At 40.9% G+C, this 10,861-nt stretch overlaps 1 protein-coding gene across 1 annotated transcript; it reads right to left on the reverse strand.

Moving 5' to 3' along the window:
* Positions 1–1,365: 1,365 nt before the first annotated feature.
* LOC6528946 lies at positions 1,366–2,350 on the reverse strand. Its single transcript, XM_002089942.3, has one exon. It carries the CDS (start codon positions 2,295–2,297, stop codon positions 1,386–1,388), a length of 912 nt encoding a protein of 303 aa, XP_002089978.1. The 5' UTR covers positions 2,298–2,350; the 3' UTR covers positions 1,366–1,385.
* Positions 2,351–10,861: the final 8,511 nt, after the last annotated feature.

A 10,861-nucleotide genomic window follows, 5' to 3' on the forward strand; every position in this document is an offset into this window, starting at 1 on the left:
GAGATTCGAAGAAAAAAGATACTTTAGCCGTTTGGAGGAGGGTTGCGTGGCAATTGTTGGGCAGATGGACTGTTGTGTGCCTCTTCGGTCGGTTGGTCGTATTTACAGGTAAAAACACCATTGAAATGTGGCTCCGTGTTTTGTTTGCCAACAATCTGCTTTTTGTTTTCGCAGTCTCGTCGGCGCCGAGCTAAAAAAAAGAGAAAGCACAAAAGGTACAACTTCATTTTAATAGAGTAGACAACGTCAGCCATGGCGACACAAAACGGGCGCCACACTAGATCCTGTCTGGTCCTGCGCACATGCCACGCCCCTATTTGCCACACTGAGGGCGTCCTTTCATCGCGATTGTGTGGGTGTTAGGCCCCTCTTCATTTTCTGTTGCTTCCCTTAATTGGGGCATTAAGTTTTAGTATTAGCACTCATAACTCCAGCCACCTCTGTTATAAGTAATAATTTGTGGGTGCCAATAAAAATTAGGTGACAATTGAGCAATTTAATGGATTATCGGACGCAAATATTGAATGTGTTAAAATATTTATTTATGGTGTTTTGCTTATTAAAATTTGTAAATGCTTTTTTAGTGTTGGTCCTATTGTAAAGCCCTGAATCAAACTGTTTTTGAACCTTAAAATCAGCTGTCAAATTCAATTGAAATTGCAGCTAATGCACCAAAACCGTGGTCCAACCACTTTGATGCTCAGTGGAGTTGGTCTGTTGAGCATTTTGTAACCCAGATTTCTTGAGGCTCGTCTCCACGAGTGCGATGCAAATGAAAAAGCCATCCCCCAAAGCTTTCCGATCTCGCTCTTAATGGCCGACTCAGGCGATTTGGAGAGGTGTCATTAACAAAGGCCACCTCGGCGAACCACCGCACCAGCCAAACACCCAAGCTACCCGAAGCACCCAGCCGTTTTCCAGCCGCGTCAACATAATTGATGAGTTTCGCTCTAAGCAAGAGGCGTATGTCGACATCGGTTTTCCATGAGCAGTGTTTGTATGTTTGCGGTCACCTCACACACAGGTACTCACAAGGATATCCACACACCTCGAAACTATGCGGGTGTGTCGGTGAATTGGCTTACTTTGTCGACAGCCTAAGTCCCTTAGGTGTTTATTGAAATTTAGTTGAAAATAGCTAAACATTTAAGTTGGCATTTTGGGCCCATCGCAAGATAAATGATGGCCATATACAGCCGTCTATTTAGTGTCGATCTCAAAGCTCTTAAGCTTTATTGAGCTTGCTCTTTGAGACAGGTGACAGTTTTAAACGGTACTAAATTGTATTTTCGTTGCGTTCGCTTTAGATGCTTATGAGGAAATTGTTTGTTTTCCACAACTAATTCAAAATTTATACACGAAGAATTTATCACAACTTGCTCTTTTTATCCAAATAAATATTTAATCCCTGCAAAATAAATAACAAAAACAACCAAAGAACTTAAAGCACATTCCATTTCTGACGACCTTAAGCTAGTTCCACTATATGCGTTGATCGGCATGGCATTATCAACCCGGGGCAGCCTTTTGCTAATCTCGCACTTGTGGATCATGGCCCTGCCCATACTATCTCCTGCGAAGGACCTCAGCTGCCTGGCGACCTCGAGTCCGCACAACAAGGCTGCCCTTGTATAATAACAGTTCAGGACGTCGTTGAAGATGTGGCACACCTTGCTAGCATTCGTGCGTTCGTACCAATCAGCCGGTGCCTCGCACTCGATCATGTCCGTCCGGAGTTCCTTCAGGCAGTTGTGCGACTCTTGGAGTCCGGTGCATCGCTTCCTGTTGCTGCCTTCGCCCCCCTCGCAGACCTCCGATTGAAAGTAGCTCAGCCCATCCGCAAGTCTCCCGTAGATGTTATCCGGGGCCAGGACACAGTTGCGCATGGACTTCCGTATGTTGCCCAGCACATCGGTGATCTCGGCGCAGGATTCGGTTAGAGAGGGTTGCGCCAGGAGCAGTACAATCCTCTCAGGACTTACCACATAGAGACGCGCCAGTTGCATCAGCACGGGATTATCGTCGCAAAGGCGTTCTGCGTTTCCCACTCTCGGTCCAAATACGCGTTCACATCCAGCTATTCCCCCCGTCAATCCTGCCGCTGATGACTTCATTTCGTACCCAGGTGGACAGGTTGACCCGGAGTCTGTCTTGTTTTTGTAACCTCCGCCATGTCGGGAGGAATGCGGGGCCAATCCGTAGCGCTGGAAGTACCAGGGAAACCAAATTGCTTGACCCGATTTTAAATAAGCCAGCAGCTGAAGCAATAGCAACAGAGCTTTCCACTTTTGTCTCATAGTTCTTGATTATTTGTAAGTAATTTCCAGCAGAGTTTGAAGGATTTTTTTAAGTGAACTTGGTTAACAGGGCACTACCAATTTGCAAATTTAAAGATAACTTCGGTTAAGTCCTGTTAGCTTCAAATACAAACCAATATTAATAATCTTTTCCAGCAGCATTTTCCTTAGAAATCGGCACAAAAAGTGGAAATTCAGTGCAAATCATAATCGCAATAGCACACCTAATAATGCGCAATAAGCTTGTGCATCGAAGATTTTATCAAGAATACTTTTCCTCATTCGGCAACCATTTCATTCTTTGCAAAATTATCACAGAAATTGCACAATGCAAGCAACACTCCAGCACCGTAGAGCTGACGCAATAAATTGAGAAATTTAAAATGAAATCCTTGCCTTTTATTCTGTCCATTGGGATATCTTCTCCACTTAGTCCCCAACCATAAAGGACTTGCGTGGAGGAGACTTCTTTATCAAAGCGCACACCTTGAAGGACTCGCTTTGCTGATTTTTTTGGTTAGCTCGTGCAGTATATATCTGTATCTGTATGTGCCGAGTGAATTTTATTAGCACTCATAAGTTGTAAAGTGTATGGGCAAAAGGCAAGCAGAGACAGAACAAGATGATTTCCGAGCATCTTCCTCATACTTTTGTGCGTTTGCCGCACTTCATGTTAAACAGATTTTTATTGCAGTTTTTTATTTGCGCCGACTCCCTTTTCCTCACTGACTTTGAAATGTACTTTGTCGCTCATTTCGCCTGCCCTTTCTTCCTTTTTTTATTTTTTTATTATTAAACAGTTCCCTGCTGGAGGAAATGAAATATTTTTGCATGTAAAAACCATTCGACTTCATGCTGTGACAATGTTTTCGCACTGTTTATGTGGGCGCTGCTCTCGCCGGCGTTTCTCTTTTTATTTTATTGTATGTTATATTTCTGTTCATTTCCGCCACGTAATAAAATAACAAGGTAAATATGCAAAGAGCAACAATTTGAGCGCATCATAAATAAAAACGGAGGAGCTTCGGACTCCCAAGGACTCAACACTTCATTACATTTTCATTGTCTTCATAGTGCCCAGGGAATTAAATTCCCTCAATTTCCTTGTCCTCTCCGGAATAACTTCATTAGGCATTTCTGATCATTAATCTCTGGCTTCTGCCTTATAGCAGATTGTAATGTTTGTAATGTGTCCTCGACAGGACCTTACAACAATTAACAGGACAGGGGCGAGGGCATTAGAGTGTGCCAGTGTGTCCTGGGCATTATCTAATCCAGTCAATGGCGAAATTATGTCATTAGCTTCAGCCGTGTTCAAATTTGCCCAATGAACTGTGTTAAATTTTCTGACTAATAGCTTCTGTATGCGTATGTCCTGTCCAGTATCCTATTGGCAAATTGTTGTCCGCCACACAGCAACAAAAAAAACTGAGTGAAACAACCACACAGAGTATAAAAATTAATTGGTTTTTGATGTGCTGCCCAGGGAAATGAGATGAAGGGCCAGAAAGATGACGCTTAATTAAAGCGATTGGTTGGAAGCAAAAAGCCGCAAGTGAATATATATTGTATCCAAAGGTTGTGGCTTTAGCAGCCAGTCCGATTGCATAATCAACCGATATTTATTGGTTTTAAGCAGACATTCATACTGGCTTGTAAAAATAGATTTGGAGGTGTGTGATTTTAAAGTGCCGCTGGATGAATACTTTCATCCGATTAAGTGCATTATTTAATTTACAAAATAATAAAAAAGTAAAACCTATGTCGCTTTTGATGCATTTGCGCAGTGATCTGTGCGTATTTTGTCTATGGGCGGAAACTTATTGCATTTTAAGTGCATAATTTTGCACATAATTTAATGCAATTAATTGAACATTAAAAATTGAACACCAAACGGCAAAAATTAAAACAAATGGCCGGAAATTTTAAAGCATAAAATAGACTTCATGAAAGTCACTCACACGCTAGCACATGGTACATATAAAAACGATTGTTTGTTTGCTTGTTGCTGCGTCGACGAGCATAATTAAAATGTCAAACACGGCATAAATCATTTTTCAGTTAATGTTAATGCACTTACGCCTGAAACACTGTTAAATTTTTAATTGCATTTCCATTAAAATCAATAAAAATCCAGCGACTTGGGGCATATAAAAACTCTCTCAAAACTCTGCTTAACTACCGAGTGCACTTTACCATACCCACTCACCCCTCACTGCTCAAATGTAAACTACTAAAACAAAATCGAATAAAAATGACACTTAATTTCGCCTAGAATGAACTTTTTAGCCAGCTTCCAGGTGTGGCTGCTTCCCAATGGAAACCTAATGAATAAGCTAACAAAGTAGGGGTATTTCGGGTGGCGCCGACAAATGGGTAAATGGAAATTAGATTGCCCGGCGCCCTGGTCGCCTGCTAGACAACAACAACTTGATACAACTTTTGCAGCCCAATCTGCCCTGGTCCCCACTGACCACTCCCACTCAGAGCCCCTGGACTCCAGCCGCCGGCATAACTTGTTCAAGTCGCTTCCAGTAATTATAAATTTACCTAGAGAATTACCCAGCGCCCGTCGAGTGGCCAACCGAAAGGAGGTGAGGTGGCTAAAGTTAAAACTTCTGGGTGCGGATAGTGCAACCAGCTGAAGAGAACCTAACTAGCTAACTAACTAACGAACAAACTCACTTCAAGTAATAATATTATTGATAGATTACGGAGCAAGAGGGTTTGTTTTCGATGATGGAGCCTCGGAATGGGGTTAAGTATTTTAATGCTGAAGTTAACAAAGTTAATACCAGAGTCTGTTTGCACTGCATTTCGCCGAGTGGCTGTCATGCCAAAGGTATAACAAGTTTAGACATTTGTTCGAGTGTTTCTGAAGAGCGGCTGGAAATGGTTACTCCCAGCTAATTAGTTTTCCAGCTCTGAAAATGAGCTCGGCAAATATTCTATATGACCCAACTACACATGAAAATGAGCTGAGAGATAACTTGAAAATGCTTTGTCGGCATTCCAAACACCTCAGTAAACAATCATCTATTCCTATTTACCTTAAACAGTGTTTGAAGAATTTGTTTGTAGAGACATTTTGTCTAAGTTATTTAAGCACGTTTGTGCAATTCAAAATGTTATAACAAATATGTGCTACAATCAGTTTAACAGTAACGAAAGAAACCCATTGAAGGCTAAAACTTAAAGTGCACGTGCAAATTGGGAAAGGCCAAAAGAGTATGACTTCAAATTGGAAAGGGATGCGGTGTATTCGTGAACGGTTACTCCTGGGCCGAAATAGGCCAAAAAGCGGCAAACGGAAATGCCGATGTGAAAGGTGTTAAGACCCCGGAAAATCCAGACCTTGAGCCACGTCTTAGCTGGGTCATTCTGTTTCGGTTTTGCTTTCCCAATCCTCGAATTTCATTTCGGTTATTCGCTTCAATTGTCTTTTTGTGGAAAAAAAAGTGGCAAGAAGAAGGCCAAGAAAAGCTGCTGGGGAAGAGTTATCAAAGGAAGTTCAAGAACAAAGAAAAGCACAAAAGTCTTGAAGAGCAAAGTACTTTAAGTTTTGGTTTTTGGAAGTACATTTTGAGAAAGAAATAATGGGTGTTTCATTTTTTTTTATAAACAGTTTTTCGGAGATGTTATTTTAAAAAACAAAGCTTTATTTTTTTTTCTCCCCAAATTGAAGTTAAATTTATTACATGTAATACTGTAAATACACCATTAGATGTAACTAATCGGGCGTAGCATGTGTAAGGGCTTTATAAATAAAATTATAAGTTAACTAACACATTCAGCTTACATACAGCTACTAAATTTTTTGTATAGATTGGAATGGAATGCAGAATGTAGATTTACCGATTCGTGTATTTATTTATTAGCCTAAAGTCCTTTTAAGAACTTCAAATATGCTTCTGACTTTATGAAATGTAATTTGGAATTTCGGATTATCATTCCATTATTATGCGCTAACCGCATACTTATAAAAATGGCGCCAAATTGCCCTAGTCCAGAATTTATAAGCCAAGACGATCCCTTAGCGCAAGTTTTACCTAAATTACAATCACTTAGAACACTTTTAGCAGACATTATGCACTCATTTTAGACTTCCGTCTAATTTACATGCTATTTAAATTATGCTGCTGCAAGGAGCTTGGCCACCCAGCGAAAGCCCGCACCCAATATATAAAGCAGCTTCATCAAAATGCCTGTCTGTCCACCGCTCCTTGTTCTCCACTCCTTTGCCATCATGGATGCTGTTCAAACTTGCAGCAGCTGCCGCAGCTACTTTGTAAAAACTTTTGTATGGCATGCAACGCCAGCGGGAGCTTCGTGGATCTTGTAGAGCCAAGGACGAAGGACGAAAGGACGGGCGTGCAGCCGCATCCTTTGGATCGCCTTGCTTAGCATCTCCAACTGCATAAAATTCTGCCCAATATAATTTAAAGAGCACACCCAAGTGGCCTTTACTACTCCCTCGTCCTGGCTGCTTCTGCTCTACACCTATATCCTTTCCCTCTATCTGTCTGTGAGCTTGTGCAATAAAAATGAATTAAATGCAATGAAGCAGCAGCCGGCACTGAGAGAAATAGTCCAGTTCACAATACATTTTTATCGAAGCTCAAAAACCAAAATGTCACTTAATTTTTAATTAATGTAGAACTGATATTCTGCCCAAAACATTTGCAAATGAAATATGCTATAAATTTATTCCAAAACTCCAAAATAAAATGAAATGTAAAATAATATAAAATAAAACCCCTGCCAATTAGGTTAGCAAATATATTTTAAGCATTGCGATGGCGCAGCGAAACCGCTATGATTTTTTGAAAGTGCAACGTCGCCCATCGACCCACGTCCTCAACCGGCGCCTCGGGCGCCAAATTGTTGCAACAAAGTGGATGGTGGAAAGAGTGGAGCAACTGGTGTCAGTTATTGTTGGGACAGCCAGGTGATGTAGAAGTGGGTGGGCTAGGATCCGTCTGGAGGATTCGTTAACGGCCACGCCCAGTAGCAACCAAACGCCCCTTGTTGCTGCATTTAATGGCAATTTGTAGTCGAAGGCGGCGGCTTCATGCAAATTTGTGGCTTATAGTTTATCAAGCCGAGATCCTGCGCAACGCCCGCCCCCCATGATGGTTAACTTCCCCCGGCACCCGCGATCCATCAGGCATTGCGAAATGCGTAAGCTTGCATAAAATGCGTAAATGGTTGGTTTTCTGATGCCGGGGGAAATTGGTGCAAGCAGGAGTCTTTCTACCCGGAAAGAGTTTCTATTCTAGTGGCTTTTACGGGCTTCAGGCTGGCACAAATGCGTTTAACGCCGAAGGGAAGAGGGGAAGGATAAAGGGTCGGGTCGTGGCAATGAGCCAATTAAAAAGTTGTATTGCTGTTGTGAACTTCGATTAGGATGATAAATGCGAGAGAGAACAAACGTGGCAGATGACTAAAAGCAGATGCATAGAAATGCGTTATACCATAGAAATTTACACCTAAAATCCATTCCGAATCAAACTCGTCATAGCCTTGCAGGCAAATATTAATCATAATAATTTTCTTTGTTCACAGAGCCTATAAGGTAAAGTTACTTTGCATTTGCATTTAATGAGTTGCTTATTAAGAGCTGTATAACATTAAACTTATTTAAGTCAAAATATTACAATACATTCAAGCACAGAACCGAGGTGTTAAGTAAATTTGGGTAATTGCAACTTGAGTTCAATCAAGGATATCAACTGCTGTTTTGTGATTAACCTTCCAAATCAAAGCAAAAGTTATTAAAAGAAATGTATTCTCAAATTGATGGTATTGAAATTACGTTTCAGTTCGTGTATAATCCATCTAACTATTTACTTTCTAATTCTACCATTAATTCAATTCAATTTAATGAAATATGCTTAAAATAGAAACTAGTTAGAAAGACATTTCATGTATGTATATGATATGTTTTTCTGACAGAAGTTGTTCTTACAAGGGCAAAAAAGTGAATGTTTTACTTACTGAAATAAAAGTTAACTAGCTGCCGGAGGATAACAATAAAGGTCAGCTAAGGGATTCAAAAATTCTATCAGTTTAAAAACAACTTCCCTGGCCATTTCTGTTTTTTCCTTGTTTATTCCTTGCTGGGCTACGGAAAAGTGCGTCCCACATGGCGTATGAAAGTTGGCAACTTGTTCGCGAGCTTTTTTCATCTTCGGCTACCGCTAAAGTAAAATGTGAAATAAAAAGAACTGCAAAAAAACGGGATCTGGGGAATTGGAGTGGCTGTTGTTCGAGGAGAAGATAAAAGAGAAAACCAGCGAATTGCAGTAAGCTATGCAAATTTTCTTGTTATTGTAGTGGCTGCTGGTGTTGCGGCACTTCTTCTTTGGTAAATCAAAGCCAAAAGCGGCTAAGGAAACCGGCAGCAGTCAGAGCCACTCCTGTGATGTCCTGTTGCGTCGTCCGGGAAAAGGAAAACGTGCGCCAGCTGCTCCAGCACTTACCACGCTCCCAGCGTCCTACAGCCCACCCATCCGCCGTCCAACGAAGTTTTCCTCTTGGCCCAGCTTTTGCCATTATTTCTGCATGCTTCACATGGCGCCTCGTCCTTGGGGATCCTAGCCCCAGCTTCTTTTTGTTTGCTCATCCTTGTTTGTATTGTGTTTGCTCCCCCACACCGCACGGCACCTCCTGCTCCTATTTGTTTGATTGTGGAAACATTTGCATGCCAGTATAGTTTTTATTGGCACAGCGTTGACACTGATAAGTTCCCCTCAGGCAATCCACGGGAGTTTTCCAGCCCCTCCCCAACCCCCATGTTGTCTGTGGGAAATAAAATATCAGCTTGGGGGGCAAGAAGCGAAAATGGGAATTTCGTTGAGTGTGAGTGCCGAGCAGACCACTTGAATATTAATTAATGCTTTTGGTTATTTTCAACTACCCCTCCCTGATTTTCCCCAGTGCGTTGCACCTTCTGCTTCCGTTTTCCATGCTTTCAAATTGCCCCTTTGGCTCCTGTCATTCGATTTGCATAGCAAACATTCTGTGCCAGATCAAAAAAGGGGAACTGGCTTTTAATTAAAATTTATTGAATATCAAATCGTTTAAGCGGAACCAGAAAGTGGTCAACGGTTTTGAAGAAAATAACACAAATGGACATTTTTTTGATCCTAATTATTATACTCGTTTTTACACATATTATTCTTTTTATGTGCAGTATTTATTTTTGGCTTTCGCTTTTGCCCATTTAAAAAAAAAACTGTGTATATAATTAAAGCTTCAAATAGTCTTGAAGCTAATATCAAAAATACTCGAGTTCAAGTCGAAGCTCACTTATATTATCAAACTCCGTTTAAAGGGTTTTAGTGAAAAACGTGAAATTCGTTTGTCCCTCCCTTAAAGTTTGTAGATTAATGAAGGCTGGTCTCTGGGAATTCTAGACACTTTTGAGAACGCTGAGTTCTAGAAACATTCATTGAAATTGAAACGAAGGTTAAAAAACGGTCTAGAATAGGAAGAATAAAAAAATTCAATCTCTGCCTTGCACACTCCCTAATAATAGACAAAATGGCGAAGCGACAAGCTGAGAAGTGCGGAAAAAGGGAGCGCAATGGGAAAAGTGTTGATTTTCCTCCGCCTATTTCAGATGCATGTGAAATGGAATTGAAAACAAACTGAAAGCTCAAAAAACAGTTGAAAAGCGGAGGATGAACGTGATCAACCGTGGGATATCCTGTAGAGTGTAGGTCACAAAATAATTTCCAACTTAATTTCAATGCTTGACACGACATTTATAGTGAAAAATCTTTTAGGTAACTATTAAATAACCATAATTTACAGACATAAAATATAAAAAATAAAAGCTATAAAATAAGACGCAAAGAAGTGTCCAGCCGAAAATAGTCAGTCCAGTATCCAAAACTCCCACGGCATTTGGAAAGTTTCTCATATTGCAGCCCGCATTTTCCGTTTGCGTGAGTTCCGTGCCCATTCATTAGAGGACTTCGCATTTCGCGCGACGCAGTCAATGTCCTTGCATATTTTCGACGGAAAACAGAAGGCGGCTGTTAGATTTGAAATCATTGCCAGATTCGGTTTCATTTTGTTTCCCACAGGCGCGTTTTCAGGAGCTTTTGGGCGGAAATATGTACGTGCCGGTGGCGACTGAAACTCATTTCGACGTAACGGTGTGCCTAATAAAATATTTATTCACCGTCCAAACAGGTGCGAAATTTTAAATGCATGCATTTGCTTTTACACTTTCCTGTTTTCGTAATGGAATGTAATTTTATTTACTTACGCATTCAGTGGAAGATGCCGAAATTGTCCCTGTCATTTTTTTCGATATTACTACCGGGCTGCGTGGGCCCCAAATGAATTTGTTTCCCTTTCGTTTCATTGCGTTCAATTTGCGTTCGTAGGTTGAAAATGATTTCGAGTGTGCACTTCATTAACAATCAGCTGCGAAATGAATGGGAAAAACAAGGATATGTGCGTGCATATCGACTAATACGAGTGCGGATTTCGCCACTTTTATTTGTGTCTATTTTGTTCTGCATATTTGTGTCTTGTTCATTATTAAATTT

This window comes from Drosophila yakuba, chromosome 2L (assembly GCF_016746365.2).
Source record: "Drosophila yakuba strain Tai18E2 chromosome 2L, Prin_Dyak_Tai18E2_2.1, whole genome shotgun sequence".
Lineage (NCBI taxonomy): Eukaryota > Metazoa > Arthropoda > Insecta > Diptera > Drosophilidae > Drosophila > Drosophila yakuba.

What these genes read in the sequence shown, in the direction of transcription:
- LOC6528946 (XM_002089942.3), bottom strand. Translation starts at nt 2,297, where the DNA reads ATGAGACAAAAGTGGAAAGCTCTGTTGCTATTGCTTCAGCTGCTGGCT.